Source organism: Papaver somniferum, chromosome 1 (genome assembly GCF_003573695.1).
Source record: "Papaver somniferum cultivar HN1 chromosome 1, ASM357369v1, whole genome shotgun sequence".
Taxonomy (NCBI): Eukaryota; Viridiplantae; Streptophyta; class Magnoliopsida; order Ranunculales; family Papaveraceae; genus Papaver; species Papaver somniferum.
This window is the reverse complement of record NC_039358.1, coordinates 226587303-226611043: the sequence shown is the minus strand read 5'-3', so window position 1 is coordinate 226611043 and position 23741 is coordinate 226587303. Positions and strand designations below refer to the sequence as shown.

The 23741-nt window shown below is 37.9% G+C and overlaps 2 protein-coding genes and 1 long non-coding RNA gene across 5 annotated transcripts; 2 read left to right on the top strand and 1 right to left on the bottom strand.

Moving 5' to 3' along the window:
• Positions 1 to 797: 797 nt before the first annotated feature.
• Positions 798 to 4419, top strand: LOC113317793 (probable transcription factor PosF21). The gene is made up of 4 exons (XM_026565925.1): positions 798 to 1789; positions 2517 to 2649; positions 2809 to 2893; positions 3688 to 4419. Exons 1-4 carry the CDS (start codon positions 1107 to 1109, stop codon positions 4077 to 4079), a joined length of 1293 nt encoding a protein of 430 aa, XP_026421710.1. The 5' UTR covers positions 798 to 1106; the 3' UTR covers positions 4080 to 4419.
• A 116-nt stretch (positions 4420 to 4535) lies between these two features.
• Positions 4536 to 10150, bottom strand: LOC113317783 (ATP-dependent RNA helicase DEAH13-like). Its single transcript, XM_026565918.1, has 10 exons — positions 9854 to 10150; positions 9596 to 9658; positions 9457 to 9506; positions 9295 to 9355; positions 8806 to 9201; positions 8484 to 8729; positions 8155 to 8385; positions 7862 to 7975; positions 6425 to 7723; positions 4536 to 6318 (listed from the first exon to the last, which is right to left on the bottom strand). The coding sequence occupies exons 1-10, from the start codon at positions 9926 to 9928 to the stop codon at positions 4789 to 4791; spliced, it is 4065 nt and encodes a 1354-aa protein (XP_026421703.1). The 5' UTR covers positions 9929 to 10150; the 3' UTR covers positions 4536 to 4788.
• Positions 10151 to 15754: 5604 nt separating this feature from the next.
• Positions 15755 to 18050, top strand: LOC113317772. 3 transcript variants are annotated; one of them, XR_003344006.1, is made up of 3 exons: positions 15755 to 16445; positions 16584 to 16959; positions 17046 to 18050. It is a non-coding gene; the product is annotated as an uncharacterized LOC113317772 (long non-coding RNA). The 3 variants fall into 3 exon arrangements; XR_003344002.1 differs by having other exon boundaries at positions 15755 to 16959; positions 17046 to 17439; positions 17537 to 18050; XR_003343998.1 differs by having other exon boundaries at positions 15755 to 16959.
• Positions 18051 to 23741: the final 5691 nt, after the last annotated feature.

Below are 23741 nucleotides of genomic sequence, written 5' to 3'. Positions count from 1 at the left end.
CTAAAAAATAGAGAATTCCCTTTCCCATTGATTTTACAAAAGTAGAGAATTTGTTTATATAAAGAAATAATACAACTTAAAAATAGGAACTCCCCGATGTGGGATTTTAAAAGGAAAACAATTTGATTAATTTATTATTTTTCTTAAAAACTTTAAAAGAAAACATAAATTTATTATTTTTCTTAAAACCTTTAAAAATTAATTTTTTATTAATTGTTTTCCAACAGTTAATCCCCTGACCTTGACTCCCTCCGGTACTTTTTCTACTTCACATGCGCTGAACCAATTTGACTCCATCAACCATGTACGTCGAATGCGACTTCATTATACAAATTATCCTTGATTCATTTCTAAAAGTGTACCTCTCATGGTGTTTAATTCACAATCAATTCCATATCTAATTACCATAAAAATTTAAAAATCTCTGCAAAACTATGATTTCCTCTCATTAGGGATTCACATTCGTCGTGTATAATTTAATTATCCTTATTCTCATCATAATTACATTCATCAAACACAATCCAATTCCGACAACTGCAGTAAAGCTCACACTTCAAGTAGATGCAACAACCCCATTATTAAAATTATTTTTCTTATGCGTTAACCTTGACAATCAATCATACCAACACTAATGCACCAAAACGGGTTTTAAATGTTTAACCAAATACCAAGTAATTTCCTAAGATCCAAGCCGTTAAAAATCTTTGAGATGCACAAAGCAATCTCGAAGAATATAAGAAGAGTACGTCATCCTTAGTCCATCAGCAATAATTCTCTTCCCCAAAAACAACCCAGAGGAGACATCCCTTTATGCTCTTTTCTTCGAATCATCAATAAATTATAAAATTCCCCATTTTTTCAATTTTCTAGGGTTTTACATATTTATACCTCCTACAATTCAATACCTTTTAAAAGAAAGAAATCGAAATTCACTGTTTGGGTTTCAAATTCAAGGTACATAGATTTTAATTCTACAAAAAAGGAAAGAAATTTACGCGTTTAATCTTTAGGGTTTTCTGTTATATAATCTGCATTTTCTCAGTGTTGTTTCTCATCAGGAGCTTATAGAAAATATTGGGTTTTGAATTTGAAGTAAGAAAAGTGTAATGGAGAAAGAAAAATCTCAAAACTCCCAAATTCACGGTGGTGGCGGTGGCGGTGGTGGCGGAGGGGGGTTACCACCTCCGTCAATGAATCGTTACACTGCATTCCCTTCATCTTCTTCTGCTGCAACACCATCTTCAGTTTCAGCAATATTACAACAAACAGCTGAATTGGGTCATCATAATTTTAGTAATGATATAAGTGGAATGTCAGATTTACCAAGAAAAAATCTAGGGCATAGAAGAGCACATTCAGAGATTCTAAGTTTACCAGATGATATAAGTTTTGATAGTGAATTAGGTGTTGTTGGTGGTTCTGGTAATGATGGGTGTCCTTCAGATGAAACTGAAGATGATTTTTTCTCAATGTATCTTGATATTGATAAATTTAATTCAGCACCATCAAATGAGAATGGTAATGGTGGTAGTAATGTTGGACAAAGTTCAATGAATTCGGAGAGTTTAGTAATTGGTGGTGGTGGCGGTGGTGGTACGAGTGAGAGACTGATGAGAGGTAGACATCAACATAGTGTTTCAATGGATGGTTCTTCGACTTTTATTAAACCTGAATTGTTGATGGGTAGTGGTTCTGAAAGTAGTGGTCCTCTTTCGAATGAAGCTAAGAAAGCTCTTTCTGCTGCTAAGCTTTCTGAGCTTGCACTTGTTGATCCAAAGCGCGCCAAGAGGTATAATTTCTTTTAGTTTTGTTTGTTGTCTCTCATTATTGTGTTTTAGCGTGCAAAACAGGTTCAAATTTTGTGTTTGTTTTGTGTTTTGAAAGAAGTTTTTACGGGTAGGTGCTTTGGATTGATGTGTATTTGTATTTTACGGCGGCAATTAATTGGGACTTAGATACTTTGAACATAGTCAACTGAGGAGAACAATAATTGGAATACGAAGTATGATGTATTTGTCTACTTTCTTCGTGAGTGTTTACGTGAATCTTGGTCAATTTTAATGCTTTATGGCTTAGACAATACGTTTTTGATCAACTTTAAAATAGCTGGAATAGAATCGCATTTTAGAGGGATTCTTTTTTTCTTTAATGTTCAATTGCATTTTTTAGAATCGCATTTTAATGAAAGGAAATCTTATTGTTTAATTGCAATTTTTAGAGAGATTCCTGTGCCAACTCACGCCCTTTAATGGTCTCGATTCTGATAAGGTTTATCACACTAGTGGAATTTTATCATCCTAAATACTCCCTCTACCAACTTTTTTGCTCGTTACATCAGTGCTATTCCCATGTGCTTTTGAATTCTAGTCATGATAATGCCAGATTATACTTGGAATTAACTGGCTTTGCAGTGGCCAAGATTCTTCGATCTATTTGCTTCTGAATTGGTCCCTTGTTTTTGTTCTGTCAACTTAATATTTTCTGACAGTATCTATATTATTAATGTGTTGTAATAGGATTTGGGCGAATAGGCAATCAGCTGCTAGGTCGAAGGAAAGGAAGATGCGCTACATATCTGAGCTTGAACGAAAAGTTCAGTCTTTGCAATCAGAAACAACTACGATGACTACTCAATTGGCCCTGTTGCAGGTATCTTGCCTTGCGAGCTCTTAGCCTCTGTAATTTTTCTTAACTTTCACATACACTGTCTTCAGTCTCTGTGCTAAACCAAACTTGGTTGGTATCTATTTCGTTTATGCACACATGTCACTGAATGTTACCTTTGTGTATGGGCTCAAACGTGAACAGAGGGATACATCTGGACTTGCGGCTGAAAACAGTGATCTGAAGTTACGCTTGCAAACATTCGAACAACAAGCTAGCTTGCAAGAATGTGAGTCATCTCATACACCACTTCACAACATGTTCTATCCAGCTATTCATTCAGACATTCAGTAACGGAATCCTAGTACCTTACAGATCCACTTTTAAGTCTTATGATCGTCTTAACAGCTTCAGTAATGGTATAACATGGCCTTTATAACATTTTGTTAGATAGGCCATTAGGTTGTTCATTTCAGTTTTTATTTTGGGAGAATACAACATAACAGTTGTTATAATGTTCCAACACTGTCACACCTATGATGCCGTTTTTAAGTTGATAATAATACTGTCATTTGGGTTATATCTTTTTGGTTGTCATCTGCCCACCTTTATAGACATCATATACTTGCATTCTCCGCGACTTAAGGTACCATGCAACAAAATTTTATCAGGCCGATACATAGAGCATGTTAAGGAAGCATCTATATGACTACTTAAACCGGTGATATATGTTATAAACCTTTTGTTTCTTGTGGTGCTTCAACTCCATTACAGGTTCATCTACCTCACATGGTAAATTAGAACAACATTACAGGTTTTAAAATCTGGATGACAAATTCTATTAATCACTTCGTAGTCTGCATAAAATGTTAAACTTAATTTTGCTATAAATACCTTATATGTTCACTACATTTCGCATTTGTCCAAATCGTTGACTGAGTTGTCATATGGAGAATTAAAAGTGATACATCTTAATAGACCTGATTATTACCCATATCGATCCATACGACTCTCTTAGTTTTTCTCAAGTCTATTATGTGATTCATTCATGGTAATGTTGTTTTTTCTTTATTCTCGAGGTAGCCCTAAATGAGGCACTGAAAGATGAACTGCAGCGGCTGAAGGTGTTGACAGGGCAAGGCATTTCCAATGGCGGGGGACCAATGATGAACTTCGGGGGGTCGTTTTACTCCAACAACCATTCAATGCAACAGAGCATTTTAACTTCTCACCAGTTTCAACAGCTTCAGATTCAATCTCAGCAGCAGCAGCAGCAGCAGCAGCCACATCAGAATCACATTCAATTGCAGCAGCATATCCAACAATTCCAACAGCAGCAACCAAGTGGTTCTGGGGAATTGAAGATAAAAGGTGGTGGTGGTGGTGGTTCTGCTGTGTCATTGCCTAGCCAGAGGAATGGTGGTGGTGGATCATCATCTGCAGACAGCAGCAACAATCAGTCTATGAAGGATTGAGGAGAAAAGGAAGGATCCGTCCAAGGTTTTGGTGGTGCGTGTTGAAAGAATCATCTTTTCACTGTTTGCCCAGACGGCCTGGGATTTAGGCAGTCAAAACTTTTGTTTTTAGATTAGGGAGCTTTCGTCTTCTCGATTGATCCATCATCCGTCGGCGGTGCTCGTCACCATATAGTTTTTGTCGTTCTCATCTGCCCAGACTATCTGGGAGTTGATCAGTCAACTTGTATTATTAGATATAAGGAACTCTATCGCGACTATTGCATAATGTTGGTTTGAGTGCATTACTCTACTACATCCTTATAATAGTTTATAATAATATATTCATATGTTGAGGAAACAGTCTGGTGAAATACTACTTAAGTTTTGTTTCCATTTCTTTGCTGCAACAACTGAAAGCCTGGAGCAAAAGCCTGCTACAAAAATGGGTTATATAACTCTGCCCACTGCCAAAGATTGATAAACTATATCTTTACTGCATTAAAATTTACGGCGCTGCCTGCATTTCAGTACAGGAGAATTGGAAATGAAAAAATAAGATGTAATTGAATACAGACTGCTGCCTGCATTTCAGTACGGGAGAATTGGAAATGAATAAATAAGATGTAATCGAATACAGACTACGTTACTGCAAAAGGATGATGGCCTATACTTTAGTGCCAAGCCCGATGGAAGCTACAAGATGAACTCCATTACAAACCAAGTTCATTCATCCAATTCTTAGCTGTTTACTCTTCTTTTTGGTCCCTTTTTTCTTGCTCTTTTTGCTTCGAGGAAAGAGATCCTCGTACTCCAAAAAGGCTTCACGTTGCATTTTTGCCCATAGTTTCTCAAACTCGTTGCGATGCTTCTCCTGAAACCAATCTAGAAGTTCTGAATACAGTGCCCTGGGACGCTCACTCCAAGTCTCTCTAAGCATGGCACGGCTGTCTATTGTCCTTGACTTGCCCTTTAATCTGTTTAGAAGATTCCCAACCCGCTTTTGACCAAACGCCTCGGGTTTCAAAAGAATAGCTGGTTGAGCTGCCAAGAATTTCTGTGCCTGTCCTAAGCATGGCAAAACATGACCCTCGAGCAAAGCACAAGCAAATACAGATACTCGAAAAGCATCATCTTTAATGGGAGTACTATGTGACTGAAGTTGCCATAGATGTGGCCCGAAGGACGGAGTTACACAGCACAACACCTCGTCAGTTTGGGGTTTATAATGAGGTCTGGGGTCTGTAAGTGGGGCCGAGAAAGTGCATTGAGAACTAGCATATTTTACCAGCCATTCAGACTTTACGCTAGTAACTCCATGCATATATGGCCGTTTCGTCTGAATAAGTTCATTGTAGACCAAAAATTCTGGGGATGATGCTGCGACAGTTGACCATCGATGAAGGAAAACTGGTTCATTAACCATTGCTGCTTGATAACGAATTGCATTTCCCCTTCCATCCAATTCTGTCGATTTAGAAACAACTCTGATCCGCTTGGCAACCCTGTCAGCCCAACCAGCACATATAGCCTGCCGTAAGATCTCCTCCTCACTCAGTGTCAGTGGATGTTTATTAGAGGAAACCCTCCATGCAAGTTCTACCTCTTGAACAGTTCCATGAACCCATAAAAACTCCTGTTGTGACTCATCAACAGAGACTTGATGGAATACCAGTTGAAGTAACTGCTTTCGCAGCTTGGACATTTCCTCCATTGTTTTCAAGTGTAGTGCATTTTCTTTACAGAATTCATAAGGATTTTGAGCTAGTTCAAACAACTGCAGGGCATAAGCTATTGTCAGAGCATCACTGCTAGGATTGCAAAATTTTGTGCGTGCATCTTTTGCTGCTTGCTTCAGTTGCTTTTGCTTCAATTTTTCTTGCTTATCTAGATCTTTCTTTGAATTCTTGGTAGCTGACTCATCATCTTCATGAAGTCCATCATTATTAGCTTGGCTTCCATTGAGTTGCATCATCAGAGGATTAGACAAGCTCAAAGCTGCAGCAGCGGCAACCGTGTACCCTAAAACTAGATTAGCTCTGTCATAATCTTTCCTTTTCCTCATGATTTGAAACCCCATGATTTGAATAACTGTCAGGAGCATCCGGGAGTGGCGAGGACTCATGGGATAATGTGACATGGCTTTCCCAAGGGGTGTGAGTGTTCCTGAACTGTCGAGTGCCTCCAGAGCTTTTAAGCAACGCTCAGCTTCAAGCAGCGCAGTATCTTTAGGAGGAGTTGGAAATGGAAATTTCACAACCTGTAACATACATCCCATAAACAATAAAATAAACACATAAAATAGCCAACTAGAACTGTCTAAGCAAGTATCAAAACTGTAATTAAAACCAAAATATCTAACATACCTTGTCGATGCCCATAGATTTCATGAGAAGAACGACACCATCCACAGGAATTTTAGATATTTCAGCAACTGAGAAATCAGAGAGTAGGTTACAGAAGACCGCAGAAGAATAGAGACGATAAGAATGTCCTGGTCCAGTTCTTCCGGCCCTTCCTGCACGTTGAGCAGCTGATGCCTTACTTATCCACTGTACTTCATAAGTTTCCATGCCATTAGCGGAATTATAGTTTTTAACCTTTTCTCTACCTGTGTCAACCACATAATTTATACCAGGGATAGTCAGAGAAGTTTCGGCCACATTTGTAGCAACCACAACAAGCCTCTGCCCTTCCTCAACCTCTTCAAATACACGGAGTTGGGCTGCTGCAGGAAGCATTGCATAAAGAGGCAGGACACACAACCCACCAGGATAGAAATCATGTGCTTCTCCGTGTTTTTTCCCTGACGATGGAGAGGGTTTGCTTACACCATCTGCAATGGGACTAGCATTACCCACTCCATCTGAAATGGGAAGACTCAATTGCTCACCAGAATCAGGGTTATGTACCTTTTTCGTAGCCAAGGACTCAAAAGCAGCTTTCAGCGACGCAAGGTTCCCACCATCTAGACCATCAACATGGTCACCATCTTTGCCTGAGGTAGATGCAAACTCATCTTCACTATTATAGGATAGATCACTCTCTGTCCCTGACGAATACGAGTCATCCTCATCTTCCTCCTCACTTAGAATCCTATAATCTTCATCGTAAGAGCTAAACGTATCAGTCTGTTGGTCTGACTGACCTTGAATTTCACATGCTTCACTAATGTCCTTCATAGCAATCCCCTCATCAATACTGCTTGCTCCCAAGCTTTCTGCAGTCTTTTCATCTGCCTTACACTTAAGTTTATTTTTATTCTTTAGCTCCTTTGAAGCCCCACATAGTCTTTTGCACAAGTATTCCACTTCCCTTTGCCCAGTAACAAAGACCAGTATACCTCCAGGAGGAAGCCTCTTGTGAATTGCCATGACTTTCTTAAAAGCTTGACCAATATAGTCTACGACATCTGTTCTCTTTGAAAAATGAATTGTAACAGGATATTGCCTAGTTGGAACTTCTATTACAGGTGGAGGTTGATCGAATATCTTCGTTCCTGAAAAGTCCTCAACTCGTAAAGTGGCACTCATAAGTATGACTTTCAATGGAGACACCATATTTTCAGGGGTGATAGACACCATATCTTCAGGGCTGATAGTCTCTCCTGATGACAACTTCTCTTGTTGTTTTTGGTATATTTCCTGCTGTTGTTGGTATATTTTCTGCCACAACAAATAGGTCATAATTAGCAAGTCGGATTATAACAATACTGGTAGCAAGTCGGATTATAACAATACTGGTAAAATTAAGTTATCTGTACAGGAAGAAAAAAGTGTTCTACTTTCTATTCTAATTCTCACCTGGCGAAGCTTTATAATTCGAGAAAGCATTCCGATGAGTATGTCAGTATTCAGACTTCTCTCGTGAGCCTCATCAAGAATGATAACAGAATATCGCCTCAGTAAGAAATCATTCTACACCAAAACAACTGGACGTCAGTGTTAGTGCCAATAAACTAATTTGAGCATATAAAGATAAGATCGTACAAGCTTGTGAGTCAGCAAAACAAAGGATTTTATGTGAATGATACCATATAGCATCATATCACATTTATCAATAAAATGTAACTATGTATTTTATTTGATTTTCACACCTGCACTTCTCGAAGTAAAATTCCATCTGTCATGAATTTGATGGAGGCATTGTTTCCGAGTCTCCTGTCATGTCTAACTTGAAAACCAACCTCTTTACCAAGAGTAAGACCCACTTCATATGCCACTCGCTTGGCAGTGGCAAGAACTGCAACACGACGTGGTTGAGTAACACCAATAATTCCATTTTGCAGACCAGATTTGCTTGAACCAAACCCAGCTTCATACAGGAACTAGAAGCAGTAGAAATAAAGAGTAAGTCAAGTGCCAAGATAAGGAGTGAAAAGTGGCTGCAACTTAAAAATTATGAAAGGATGTGTGCAATGCATACCTGGGGGACTTGAGTAGTTTTACCACACCCAGTTTCTCCACAGAGAATAATAACTGAATTTTCATTTATAGCTTCCATTATCTCTTGCTCCATCATAACTATAGGCAGATCCTTTCTATTTCTTTCGACCTCGGTAGGTCTTGAAACAGGCACAAAAGTTGGGGTTACCAAAGCTCTGGTAACATTAGAATTTGAAACAGTGCTATCCGTATTAGCACCTACTTTTGGAGCAGTAACCTCCTTAACCTGATTCAATTAACAATCCAGCTTATGTCAGTAATTCCCCGATCCACAGTAAGATGTACAAATAACAAAATACAACCTTGGCGCTAGTGTTGCTTCTTTGATTCTCAGAAGCTTTAGTTGGAGGATGTTTCTGTCCTTTGTCCATGTTACTGCTATCATCCCTAACGGCCAAATCCTTAGTTGGTAAGCAATTATCATTACCAACATCTGTACACTGTGTACTACAAGAAGGTGGCTGTTGAGAATTACTAGAAGCCAGAGGAGCAGTAACATGAGGTTCATGTTCTACCATCATTGGTTGTATAATGTCATCCTCAACAACATCTTCACAGTTGTCATCCGAACCAACTTCAGTTTGACAGGGCTCAGTCTCTTTTGCCCTTCTTTTACTGGGTCTATCATCCTCCGGAGCTTCTAACCCTGCCTTAAAAAACTGTACTGCCCGTAGACGCTTTTCCTTCACAGTTTCAGCCTACACAAACATATACATCCATACATCATAATCCCACATCCCAGAACCCTTTACTTTGTAATACAAAACACAATATCATCTCACTATACAAACCTGTCCTATATTCCCCGATGACTTAAGAAGAGAAAACGCTTCATCTCGAATCTTGTATTTCCTATAATTGCAAAAAAATCGTCATTTTGAAGTATATTTCCTAACTTAAATCAATCAAACAATTATAAATGAATACCGGAAAACAAAAGAACCACAACATACTCCAAGATTCGAACACTTTCAGATAGTTTGGCTTCCTGTTCCTTCTCCTCCTGTACTCATATATAAAAACCATTCACTACACACAATAAATGCAAATATGCAATAGTACTATACAAATTGAATGAGAACTTTTACATACCTCCAATTTCCTCAACTTCCTTTTCTGTGATTTACTGAGGGGTGGTCTCTTTGTTGCGTTTGCCTACCCAAGTATCAAAAAAGAAGTAGATTAATTATGGGTCTTTGCTTTTTCAGTGATACAATTCATCAAACAGTTAACCTACTAAAATTAAAGCTGATTGATACAACTTTGGGTTCAAAACAACAATATCAAACCAAATATCTTAAATATACAAAAAAGAACAAGTGAAATTCAAATGATGTTGTTAGGTTATACCTGATTTTTGACTTTTGGTTTAGTCTTTTTCTTCCCTGATAGAATGAGAACATTGCTGTCATCGCCTTTCGTCATAACTATAAAAAATCAAATCTTTGAATACTTTGATTTGGGGATTTTAGGAATGAAACCCTAAGAAGAAAGTGAGTATAAGTTAGGAGAATAGTGGGGTTGCAGCAGTATTAAAGACGATGGGGTATTATCAGCTGCTGCGGCTGATGAGGAGGAAACTCAGACGGGGAAGAAGAAGAGGAGGTTTAGTGGGATTTTTGTGAGCCTTTGGATCCCATCACAGCTAATGAGGGACTAAAACCTAAAGTGAATATCCTGAGAGGTGACTCTGTTCTTTTTTGTGAGTGGCCCGGCCCGCTACTTCTCGACAAGTCTGTCTCACTGGCGGTGTGTGCATATGTTCTTTTTTGTGAGTGGCCCGGACCGCTACTTCTCGACAAGTCTGTCTGACCGGCCGTGTGTGCATATGTCCGATCAGGTACTTCTGGAAAAGTTCCATGTGAAAATTCCATTTTTATGAAGTCAAAGTTTGTGAGGCAGAACAATTTATGGATTTACAGATTAGACTAGAGCATATCCGCGAAGCCTTTAGTCGCAGAAATTAGGGTAGAATGTTTTTTTTTGATCGGTAAAGTTTTTGGTGCTGGCGAGTTTCGAACTCAGATCACTTGTATCAACATCCGGTAACTTTTTTTTAATTGTACTATAGTGACACCGGTAATTAGGGTAGAATGTTGGCAGATAAGAAGCGGCTACGAAACTCTGAGTAAGATTTGTTGATCGTATGCACACTTTTAATTATTTCTAATTGATTTTTCATTTTGTTGCAAATATGCCGCATTGGTAACGGGTGTCGGATTATTGGGGAGTGTTCCAAAATCAATAGAGGACAACATATTTTTTTGTTTGTCTTATTTAAGTTTTGGTACCTCTCTGCTAATATGGTATCCCATTAGCAGTCATGCGAACATGGCTGGAACATTCAAAATGTTAGACTTAGTCCTATGAGCTAAATTTGACTGCTAGAATAATTAAATAGCTTTGCAAAACATTCTCTATTTTTAATACTATTTCTCTCTAGATATACCTCGCAAGTGGACTAGTAGCGAGATAGTTTCGCTGAATGGTTCAGCGCAGCCAAAATCAACTTTTCGCTGAATGATTTAGCGCAGATTGATTTATTTTTTGATCCGACGGATGAGATGGTTGCGTTGTTCCATCCAGCGCTACTTTGGGAATGGTTCAGCGCAACCTAATTCTGCTTTTCATTCTTCCATTCAGCGAGCCTATTTTTCGTTGTTCCATTCATCGCATCTAGATGCTAGATTAGCACTATCATAAGACTCGGGCTTTGTCCTATGGTGTGTTAATCTAGCAGTTAGATTAGCAGTCCAATCTAGCATGCTAGTCGCAGAATCAAACATCGCCCAAAGTTGAATGCTTCAGCGCAATCAATCTCGGCCGTCAGATCAAAAAATATATTTAGATGCGCTGAACCACTCCGCGAGAAAGTGATTTTGTGGTTCAGTGCAACTATCTGCAACGTTAGAGCATCTCCAATGAGAGATTCAAAATATCCTAAATATAAGGCCAAATAGGATTTTTAAGGATTTAACCAAAAAAACATCTCCAATGGGAATGCGAAGGGAGAAAGTAAAGATGATGTGTCTGGTAGTTATGTAGACATCCTCAAAGCTATCCTCTAGTTTTAGAGGTTCTCTTAGAGGATGTGAAGATCATACTCATCATTATTAATGGTTATGATTAGTTATATGATTTGGATCAATGGTTTAAAAAGTTCAAAACTGAAGAAATACAATCTGTGGTTGGAGATGTTTTTCTTTTATCTCCTCAAATTAAGGAAAATTTGATCTTTACATTAGAAAAAACAACTTCCACAAAAGATGCACACCAAGTTACCATTGGAGATGCTCTTAGGAGGGAACTAGTGTTAACAAATAGACAACACTTTTTCACGTATGATGTGGTCTTAAAACCAGTCTTGTGACACCTATCATAAAGAAGAAAATAAAGTCTTAAAACAGTTAAATACCTAAAAGTATAACTAATTCTTTTTCTTAACTCCCTAATTTTGGATTTGGAGGGGATAGGTTTTTAGTTATAATAGGTGTCACAAAACTAAAAGGGGCCACATACTTGAAATATGTGACCCGACCACATCATATCCTTGACCAGTTTTTTGGATTGAAGTATGTGACCCGGCCACATCATATTCTTGGCCCGTTTTTTGTCCGTTTATCAGCTTACTCTATTCCATAGAACTTGGTCTTATAGGATTGTATTTGCAGCTAGATGGTAGAAGACCATAGGACTTGGTCTCATGCAAGTGAGCACTCACTCACCGTAATTGGGCAACTGTTATGAATTTTTCTGATGGGATACACAACAGAACAGACAGGTCAAAAGGTGAAACCTATTACTATTTGGCCACTATAGTCCCAAGTTTTTGGTGGCTCTACAAAGCTTCAAATGACAAATATGCCAGTTTGAAAACCCGGCCGGCGGTCTGTTGACCTAATCGCCGGCGTTGGAGTATCATAAAGAAATTAACACAGTGCTTAATCCGATCCTCAAGCGTTCCGATAATGAACCACCGGATCTGAGAGAACGATGATGAACCAAGAATTTCAAAAATTACCGATCAACAAGAACGATGGTAAATCACCAGATCTACAAAACTTGCTTCTCAAATTCGAAAATTAAAATAAATATCATGTAATCGATCTCAGATTTACAATAATTATGATAAAAAAAATCAAAAAATTAAAAATAACATAAGCGATTGAATGAATCAATGCATGAGATATGTAATTGCCAGGGCTGCAAGCATCAGGAAACACGCAATTCCTTGATCCAGCGCTGTCCCGTCACTAGTCGGACCTTCAGCCGGAGCTGGTGAAGGAGTAAATCCATTGACTTGAATGAAATTCATGATTACCAGCAAAAGCAATCCGAATAAACTTAAAGCTTGAGATGATCTACCCGATGATGAATTCATGATTTTCTGATAACAATCTGAAAAAAGAGGTAGACGGACGGACGGCGGACCGGTTAGATCCAGAGAGAAACTGAGATTTGAGAGTTTGTATGTGAGAGAGATGAAGAGAGAGAAAAAAAAAGGAGACGTGGTTTTCTATAAATACCTTTTGCCAGTTTTTGACCTGTGGATTCTATAATTCGATTGATGGTTCGCGGAAATAGTTTTTGCTATTGTAATACGTTACGTAGCTTAGACACGGACTTTTTGACTGGGAGGAGGATGACTGTGCGGCTGCTAATTGACTTCAGGATTTCGTTGTCGGCTGAAGAGAAAGTTCCATAGTCTTGACTTCTTCAACTCTTGGGTGCATGGTTAGTTTTGGTGTTATAAGGCCTATTCACACATGTCAAAAAAAAAGTTGTTCGGCATATCAGGTGGCATGATAAATCAATTGTGTCATTATGGAAAAACCAACAAGTTATAGGCTTTTTAACGAGCGATATTATGATTATTGCTGGCATTATACATTAAACCGAGCGATTTAAATAGTATCACTGGCGATATTAATATTATCGACCACTAGATATTTTGCAACGGCTATTTCCCCTACTGGTTCCTATATATACGCCCTCGTATTTCTCCAAGGTACTCACACCTACTTCAACCTATATACGCCCTCTATCTGTATTCTCATTTTAAATTTCATAATCATCAATGGCGAGATCCAATGAAGAGAACAACAAGAAACGCATCGAAGGAGGTTGCAAGAACTTGATGCTGAGGAAGCTGAAGATAATAAACTAATCGACACCTTGATGATAGTACATACGAGCCAAATATTTAGAGTTCCAAAGACACAAGAAGTATTCTCAAGAAGGTATACGTATCGAGGGAGGGAATTTTACCATCAGAAGCTGATGCATGGTTATTTTCTTCCCAATTGTGTGTACTCTGATCGAGATTTCCAAGGTCGATTCCGTATGCCTCGGCATCTGGTGAGAAAGATTATTGAAGAGCTTTTTCGAGTAGAACCTCAATTTAATTAACAGTTTGATGCACTGAATATTATAGGTCATAGTCCTGAACAAAAAGTTACTTCGGCTTTAAGGATTCTAGGTTATGGCAGACCAGCGGATGCGAACGATGAGTGTCTTCGTATGGGTAAAACAACTTCATTCACTTATATTTCATTGTTTTGTGAAGTAATGATTAATCATCTTGGTCCAACATATTTACGAAAACCAACCGAGGAAGATGTTAGACAAATATTGAGGGAGAATGAGGAAAGGGGATTCCCAAGAATGCTAGGTAGTCTCGGTTGTATGCATTGGGTATAACAAGGATGCCCTATTGGGCCGGTCTATATAAGGGTCATTATCTAAAACCAATAGTTATCCTTGAAGTTGTTGCTTCTTACGATTGTTGGATATGGCACGCTTTTTTCGGTCTTCCGGGTTCATAAATTGTATCAATGTTTTGCACAAGTCGCCTCTGTTTGAAGATTTGAAGCATGGAATTTGTCCCCAAGTCAGTGTCATGATTAACGTCCACCAGTGCACTCATGGCTATTATCTTGCGGACGGTATCTACCCAAAATGGTCCACCTTGGTTCAATGATACAGTCATCCTCCTACCGGTGCATTGGTCCGTTCATACCGACATTTTAGCGATGCCCAAATGGCAGCGAGGAAAGATGTGGAACGCGTTTTGGAATTTTGAAGAGGAAGTTCGTTATCATTTGTGCCCCCATATCCTGGGTTGAGTCCTCTTGAAATGCACAAGACAATGCCACTACGGGAAAAACAGTAATCTACAATTGTAACTTCACAACTCGTATATTAAGGTTGTGAAAGGTGGTATGTTTGACAACTTTTGTCAAACAAAAGTTGTCAAAGTATAAAAATGTCCAACTTTTAGGTCCAAAGAGGAACAAAGAGTCGTGACGAGAATCAAAATCACAACGTTTTTGTGAAAAGAGTAGTGACCACCTTTAGACTTTAACAACTCATCTCGTTAAGGTAGTGAATAACTGTACGACAACACTTATAAGGTTTGTTGAAGATAAAAAGAAAAGTATCATTTGGAGAGTGTTTGAGAGATTCGAACACAAGCCTACTAGGTGTTAGCATAAGCCCTGAACCATCCTTCCAATTCCTCTTCAATATTGGTAGTATAGAATGTAATATGGCATTTTTTTATTATTACTCAACATAAATAACGAGGTTTCCGACTTATAGTAGTTCACTCCCATCCAGGTTTTGAGCTCGGAGTGCCAATTTTTTTTTTAACTTTGATGTCTGAACCCTCCCGGAGCTTCTCGGTTCATAGTTTGTATGTCGTTATATCACATTTGAAGTCTGAATCAACACCTAAGTTTCATATATATCGATTTCGGTGATATATCATGTTAAGTTTAAAATTTTTATGCTTCTTGAATCTACGAGTGTGAACTAAAGCTACTTCATTACCTATATGAATAGTCGAAATTACTTCGTGACCTATGTGACTAGTCGAAATTCAAACCGGAAGCACAAAGAGAAAGCACAAAGAAACACACCAATTATCGAATTCACTTCTGATTTTTTAGCTTCATTCTTATATATTTTTTGGATTTTTTTATATCAGAATGTCGGTAACAATGTCCTAAATTTATTAATATTTTTTTTCGATTTTTTTTTCATATCGAAAGTTGATAATTAACCCGAATACACGAGTTTGTAATAGCACAAATAAAAACACACAAGCTTCTCAATCTGTATGAGCATCTCCAAATGAACCTACACCGTCCGATTATTTATGCAATCCGTATGACCTACTTATCTACGGTCCAGAGTGTTTTTAACTTATGTAAAGGAGAGAGAGAAAACCTGTACTCATTCTCCGCCTCTTATCTCCATCTCTCTCTGCAAACCCTAATTTCTCCCCTTTCCCCACTCTAAACCTTCATCTTCAATCACTCTCAGAAACTCCAATTTCATAACCCAAATCTCCAGTTTCTTACTCAATTCACTCTAAATATATAAATTCTTACCCCAAAACCGTGTTCTGAAACTCTAATCGACCCTGAATCTCAATTTTAAGAACTAAAATAAAGCTTCTAGCCGGAAAAAAAAGGAAGAAAAACCTAGTGGTGCGTTGAATTTAGATACTAAATCTCTATCATTGACGTTTCCTTCTTCTTCGCTTTCTTCACTTAAATGAAATCTAGGATGTGCTTGTTCTGTTTAGAGAGATCTATGAGGCTAAGTCAAGAAAGAAACAATAGATGTACGAAGTTTGCTTTGCCGAGAAGAGTAGGTCGAAGAAATAAAGCTTTTGTTGCTGAATTAATGGATAAGTGGGAGAATGAAGGTGGTGATTGAAGTTACAGAGATAGGTTAGGGGTTTGAGAAGATTGAACTGATGAGAAATCAAGATCTGATGGTGGTGGTTATTATAATGAAGAAATTAGGATATTGGTGAAATTCAAATTGCATATGAGGAATTGAAGCTCAATCTTGGAAGAAGCTCGAACCTGATTTCGAGTTGGTGTTGCTGGTTAGATGAAATGGTTGCCGGTTCGCTCGAACCTGATTTTCTGTAATTTCTCCTTTTTTCTTCTTAATTTCTCATCATTTTTATTTAGATTTTAGAATTCTGTTGATTTCTTGAACAAAAACCATGAATTTTACAGGGTTTTATGTGAATTTGATAGTGGTGATTTTGATTGTTACATAGGCAGTTTAAGACTGAATTGTTGGGTTGAAGTTAACTGTCAAGGTAAAATGGGTTTGATTTAGTGGTTGTGGAATTGAATTCTGGTGGTGATAGAAAGTTGATTTTGGAGATATTGATGATGAATTAGAAGATGGGTTAAACTCAGATTTGAGTTTGGTGGTGTTCTCGTTTTGCAGGTACAGAGATGGATGAGAGGTTGCAGGCTGGTAAAGTTTGATAATTGTTTTTTTTTTACTTTGATGTTCTCACTATTTCTTCCTTATGTTTGATTCAGCTGGTGTTTCAGAAAATTATTGTCTGACTTTGCCTCCCCGTTCAAATGCAAGGAATTTGTATCTCAAATTAAAGGATTTAGGCATGCCTGTTGAACTCATTGGTGCGTTATTATGTTATATATTGGTGATTAGCGGCTTACTTACACTCATAACTAGTATTTGATTGCCTCTAGTGACTTCTATGTAGGCGGGCGCATTAAGCTGACCGATACATTTTGTGTGTGTGAAGAGGGACTACGTGTGACAGAGAATGCCACTAAAATTCTGGTATGTCTATACCTTCTGGTTTCTACAAACACTTAAATCTAGCGTAAGCTTTGGCTAGAAGAGGAGCAACTATTATGGGTCTTGGCTACATTTGGGATGCTTAGCGTAGTCTTCATTCTTCCTTTCCCAAGTATGCTAAAGTCTAGTGCAATTCAAATAACCTATTGTTTGGTCTTTGATGTGCTTATGTCATTGTGCCATTGTGCTATTCAAATAACCTTTTGCCCAAGACTTCTCAAGAAAAAGATGTTTAATTATGTCCTTGTGCCATTGTGTTGTTGGGGTGCCTCCACTGGAGAACCCGGATATTTTCGGTAAGCAGTTGCCTCTTGTTGCTGTACTTCTGCAGGTGTTATCCGCTACTTCTTATTGACTGCAATTTTTTTCTTTGTGGTTTTATATTTTATGCAGTTTGGACCTGCCGAGTTGTTGGTGAATGAGTATCTCAGGTAGTAGATTTATGTTAGGACAGGTACCAATTACAGGTGCTGAGATTATGTATGTTAGGACAGGTACCAATTACAGGTGCTGAGATTACACTAGAGATGATGAGAGTCTGCTAGGTTTGAGAAAGTGAATCTGGTGGGTGCTTATGTTGTGAAGGTGGTGGTCTGAGACATTGCAGGTGGACCGTGATAAGTTTGTGTGAGTGATGGCGAAGAATATGAACTGGCTGTGTGTTGCAGAAGCTACAACAATGATTTGAATTGGGACTGACAAAGATGGAGGTAGTTGCAATGAGTAGTTGAATGGGATGTGTATGAACTAGATGTATGCTTAGGGTTGCAGTGTATGAAACTGAGCTGCAGGTGCTGGCGCAATTCTGGTAATACTGTAATACAGAGTTGAGCTGGTAGAAGCAAATTTATGCATTGTGTTTCTGGTAAATAGATGGTTATTAAAGTATTACATATTTGATTTTGTATCTAATTTCTCAAAATTTATTTTTTTTTAAAAATCCAGGATGTACCACAACACATAATTAGAATTGTCAGAAGTGACATACAACACTTCCGATAGTTGTCAACGAGATGACTACAACACTTTCCACAGTTGTCAAAGAATTGTCATACAACTCTTCCCATTGTTGTCCAAGAATTGACATACAACTCTAATCCTAGTTGTCGACGAATGTGCTACAACCCAAACAAGTGTAGTGTATGAGCTATTTTCACCACTCAGGTAAGAGTTGTGTTAGGCATTAAGAGCAAATTTAGAAAGACTTCGACAACTGACAAAATCATCGTACAAAACTAAACTACAACTATGTTTACGACTCTACCTGAAGAGTTGTATAGAGTTTAGGACTTTCTACAGCTCCCCTATGCAACCTATCGATAAACGTCATCGTAAATATATGCCAACTAATATATGCCAACTCTTTTCGGGAATAGTTGATCACTGTTTTTCCTATAGTGCTAGTTTCCTTGAAAGATGTTGGTGAGGAACCAAAGCGGGCACCTAAGAATACACCACCAATCTCAAGAAAAAGGAAGAGATCAATTTATAGGGGGTTTGGATTACAACTAAAGAAGTTACATTTCAGTTTTTAAAAACGGGAATGCCCAAAATTACAATTTTAAAATGACTATGAAACAATAGAGTTAACTCTTTTTAGAGTAAGACTTTTTTTTCTTTTTTGGTTATTGACTTCGAATTTTTTAGATAGTGACCATCCATAGTGGTAGTTTTTTTGGAAAAAAATTTGCTCTCGCGCTGCTAGATCAAATATTGGTTTTTTTTTTTTTTTTGATCTAGCAGTATCGTTGACAGGCATGTGGTAATTTGTGATGTCATGTAATCCAAATTTTAACCCCGGTTAACCGTCCGAATATTTATCATCCAAAGGTATCTAGCCTATTTCGAAGAAACCCATGGAAATTTAAGCTGTCGTCTCTACAGTTTCAAATTGTTTCTATCTGCTTCCAAATTCAGTCCCGATCTTCAAATTGTTTGTTGAGAGAGTAGAAGCCTCCGTTCACAACGTATTGAAAGAGAAGCTTCTGTATTCTTATCAACTTGTTCTTTTTGCTGTATTGATATATAAGCTAAAGCTTACAGGGAGGAGCAAAGCTCAAGTCCCAGAATTCACAAAGAAAAATTGAAAAAGAACTTAATTCAGACCAGCAGAAGATTAAGAAACAAAGAAGTCAGTCCAATTTGTCATGACTCTTGGTTAAGTACTTTCACAGCTTCCTTGTGCTTGTACCAGTAATAAGCTTCTTTATCAACTTGTTTTGAACTTTGGATTTAATGGGTGCACATACAATCCAACGAGCACCAGTGAATCAACTAAAGGGTGTCCATGTCCGCTCTTCTTCGCAAGTTTCTGGAAGAAACTATTGAATTTTAAGGGCTGCAGATCATTCTTCATGTGCAAATTAGTCTTTCTCATCATCAAGCACTGAAGGATGGGTAATGGCTATAGACCGATAATATGAAACGCGGTATTAAGTTGGGAAGATTGACAAATAACTTGCTCACCTGCCACGGACAGAACAACACCTTAAAGGATATATACAAAGTCATGTTCGTGTATACTGTTGAAGATTTACTTTTTATGTTCATTTTCAATTAGGTGGAGATGTGCAGTTCGTATCCTCTAGATTGGTCTTAGGATGAAATACTCCACTAAAATCTGTATCAATAGTATCAATTGGTCTTAGGATTCCCACGAATTTAGGATTTAAGATATATTTCCCAACATTTTTTCTTTGAATACGGTTGAATATTATTCGCCACTAAAAATTCGCCAGGTTATATCAGGGGTTGATGTTTGGTTAAATGACGTCAGAAAGTGCCAAATGCCTGGCCAAGGCGCTGCTAGATCAAATATGATCTAGCAGCGTGGAGCAAAATTTTTTCCTAGTTTTTTGTTTTTTCCTTTTGAAGCCATAAAAAGTTTTATATGTTCAGCAAATGTTTTAAGATCAGACTTATTAATGTAAGAAATTAGAATTACATTATTTTCATTGCAAAAGCTACTACTTAGGCTTATCAAACATGAAGTAAACTTCCGTTTACACTCGCAATGTTAATAAGATGATAAGTGGGATCAGTGGCGGAACCAAGATTTCCGAATGAGGGGTGCGACAAGATCTTTTTGTCGCACCCCAGTCAATGTGGGAAACAACACCACTTCACCTTGAAAGCATTAACGAAATAAGACGATATTACATAAAGAAAACGGGAATGTCCAGATTTTTTTGTCAATAATCTCGTCCTCCCTCCAATTCTTACCATTATGCTGATGCAATTAAGTAATCCTATAGAGTAATACTGTAATGATATAGGAGTATCTATTTTGTCAAACTTCCAGTTGAATTTAAAATAAATCACTAATGACTCCTAACCTGTTATATTCTTTTTGGTCGGCATATGACCTCCTACATACTGAAGATTATGCCTACCCTTGTTTTACAGGTGAACGGGCAAATAGATGGCACAACTAATTTGAAAACGTTTCGACGAACACTTACTAAGCAACTCCTTATTTTCTCTATTCTTCTCTGCTAACAAGAAACAACAAATATGAATACGGTGGACTAAACTTCCTGGCTTGGTGTACTAAACTGATGAGCTTGGTGAACTAAACATAATTTTTTGTTTGGACAAAGGGTGAAATACTAACTTAGATGAGGTTTTGTAAGAAAAGGGGGCTACAGCCAGGTTTAGTCAACCTGTACTTCCGCCCCTAAGTTGAAGAGTTAAAGAGAGATAGAGCAATTAATCAAAAAAGATGTTCATGAACAAAAATATTATTTGGTAATTATGAGATTAGATTTACAATAATAATCATGGGCCTCGGAATAATATCCACCACGAACGTTAAAAATTAATTAAAAAAAAATAAAATGAATTAAGACAGTACCAAAATTGAATCAATGCAAGAGGTATGTAATTGCCAGGGCTGCAAGCATTAGGAAGTACGCAATCCCATGATCCAACGATGTCCCGTCACTACTCGGACCTTCTGCAGGAGCCGGTAAAGGAGTAATTCCATGGACTTGACTGAAATTCATAATCGCCAATAAAAGCAATCCAACTAAACTTAGAGCTTGAGATCTAGCTGATGAATTCATGATTTTCTGATTAGCAACTACAAATGGTTAGAGCTGAGAGAAACTGAATCTTGGAGAATGTATGAGTTGTGTGAGAGATGAAGAGAAGGAGAAGATTTGATCCTGTATAAATACTTTGTTCAGTCTTTTAAAATATGTTGTTTCCTGGAAATTTTCTTTTTGCTTTGGTATTACGTACGTAGCTTAAAGACAGACTTTTGACTGGGAGAATGGCTATGTGGCTGCTAATTTGACTTGAAATGTCGTGGTCGGCTGAGGAGAAGGTTCCATAGGTTTGAGTGCGTGTGCAAGTCCTTTTTGGCTCTGGGTGTCGTGGTGGACTGAGGAGAAAGTTCTATTGTTTTGGGATCACCCACTTTTTGGTGAAAGTTCCATCCAGGCTTCCACGTACAAGGATAACTTTACCACGCTTGACTCTTGGAAGGTTAGAAAATGCGCCTCGCTGCATTATCTGTATTGTTGGCTTGTCTTTTCCAAAAGGCAGAAATGCAAATACATGACATAATTTGTAACTCAAAACGATCTGAAACCTTTTAATTTTGTGGGAGTGTTATAAATATCCTTTATTTTTTTTGATCTTGCACAAATATCCCTGAGGGATAAAAAATAATTTTTTTTGAAATCAATTTGAAAAAGTTGCTTCCACCCTTTGGAAGGTGGTAATTGAATATATATCCTTATTTTTGATGGGTCCTCATAAATATCCTTATCAACAATATTTATATCCTTATCTTTTAAAAAGGAAATTAATTTAATTGATCATTCCAAATTTACCCCGCATGTAAATTAGATTTAGGACTTTCTCCACCGAAAGAAAATCTGTTGTCTCATCTTTTTTCTTCTCAGCTCCTCTCCCAACGACAGGGACCGCCTCCATCTTCAATCGTCGCCACCACCATTCATGCATCACCAGTTCCACCATCTCCAATGATCTTTTTTCTATATACTTCCATTAAATCCACCACCAGGAGCACCACCACCACAACCTAAACAGTCGATTTAGATTCAACTAAAAATCTTAAATCTTGTATATAGATTTTAGAATTTAAATGAATCTCCAAGATATTCATCCATCGAGGGTTTATCAATGAATGAGATTCATCCATCTAGGGTTTATCAATGAATAATCAACTTACCAATTCAACTTGAAAATCATTAACATCAGCAGGAATTGATTTTTTTTGTCTTTGTCTTCTTACCGATTGCTTATCCCGAAGAGGTATGAGATCGCTTCGATTTTTCAATTGATCTTAGATCTGAAATTAAACAAGTAACGGGATTTTTTTCCCCTAATTTCTTCTTTTCGGTTCATAAAGGAAACAAAAAAAAAATGGCGAAGCAAACCTTTCTTGCAGGGTAATCTCTCTTTTCTATATAATTAGCTTCTTAGTCATTTTTGAATTAAAACTAAGTTGTTGGGATATAATTAGGAACTACTACATGTTGCGACACTTTTATTTCAACTTCAATTGTTTTAGGGATCTCATGTGCATTAAACTTTGTGTAGTGAAGGAGGTAGTGGCGGTGATTGTAATATTGGTGTTGTTATGGAGGTGGTGATGGTGGAGATTGAGAGATTTTTACTATTTTGTTTCCGATGTAGGAACTGCAGTAGAGTGGTAATGGAGATAGTGGCAGCAACAGTGCTATAATAGTTAGCAATTTTTCATTGTCAAACTTGCTTAAGGTGGTTCTGCAGTAGCATACAAGAAACTGTATTTTAGTTCCATTTCGCTACAGGTGATGATCAATTGTTGTTGTTTATATGTTTTTACGGGATCAATTGTTGTTGTTGACCCAATTTTTTATGGGATCAAGTACGATTGTTGATCCATATATTGGATCAACTCCTGTTGTTGACCCAATTTTTTATGGGATCAACTACTGTTGTTGATCCTTCAACTCCTATTGTTGACAATATTTCCTTGGATAAGTATAATCATGCGTTGTTTAAATCATGTAAATTTCTTCCAATGTTGAACTTGTGGTGCAATAGTAGCATGACCGACTCCATGTCAGATGATGTGTGTTTGACTCACGCCAAGTTCACTCCATTTACATGGATCAACTTTCATTGTTGTTCCAATTTAGTGGATCAACAACCATTGTTGATCCCCTGAATTGGATCAAGTTTACTGTTGATCCTTTTTTATTTGGATAAACTATTGTTGTTGATCCTCTAATTTGTATCAACTTCTAATGTTGATTCTTTTTTCTTTTTGGATCAACTACTGCTATTAATCCCATATTTTGGTGGTGGCGACGGTAGTGGAGTAGTGGTGGTGGTGGCAACGGCGGCGGCGGACCGGTGGTGGTGGCGTCAGTGGGGGTGACAGACTTGTGGTGGTGGTGCAATAGTGGTGGTGGCGGCGGTGGACCGGCGGTGGTGGCGTCAGTGATGGTGGCGGACAAGTGGTGGTGGTGGCGGACTGGTGGTGGTGGTGCAATGGTGGTGGAGTAGTGGTGGCGGTTGGTAGGTGGTGGTCTTTGAAGGTTGGTGATGGAATGGTAGTTGAATGTTGGTGGTGAGGGTA

What these genes read in the sequence shown, in the direction of transcription:
- LOC113317793 (XM_026565925.1), top strand. Translation starts at nt 1,107, where the DNA reads ATGGAGAAAGAAAAATCTCAAAACTCCCAAATTCACGGTGGTGGCGGT. An exon ending in CTCAATTGGCCCTGTTGCAG is followed by an intron (nt 2,650 to 2,808) that starts GTATCTTGCCTT and finishes AAACGTGAACAG; the next exon opens with AGGGATACATCTGGACTTGC. An exon ending in ACAAGCTAGCTTGCAAGAAT is followed by an intron (nt 2,894 to 3,687) that starts GTGAGTCATCTC and finishes TTCTCGAGGTAG; the next exon opens with CCCTAAATGAGGCACTGAAA.
- LOC113317783 (XM_026565918.1), bottom strand. Translation starts at nt 9,928, where the DNA reads ATGACGAAAGGCGATGACAGCAATGTTCTCATTCTATCAGGGAAGAAA. An exon ending in CATCGGGGAATATAGGACAG is followed by an intron (nt 9,202 to 9,294) that starts GTTTGTATAGTG and finishes ATGTTTGTGTAG; the next exon opens with GCTGAAACTGTGAAGGAAAA. An exon ending in AAACTACTCAAGTCCCCCAG is followed by an intron (nt 8,386 to 8,483) that starts GTATGCATTGCA and finishes TACTGCTTCTAG; the next exon opens with TTCCTGTATGAAGCTGGGTT.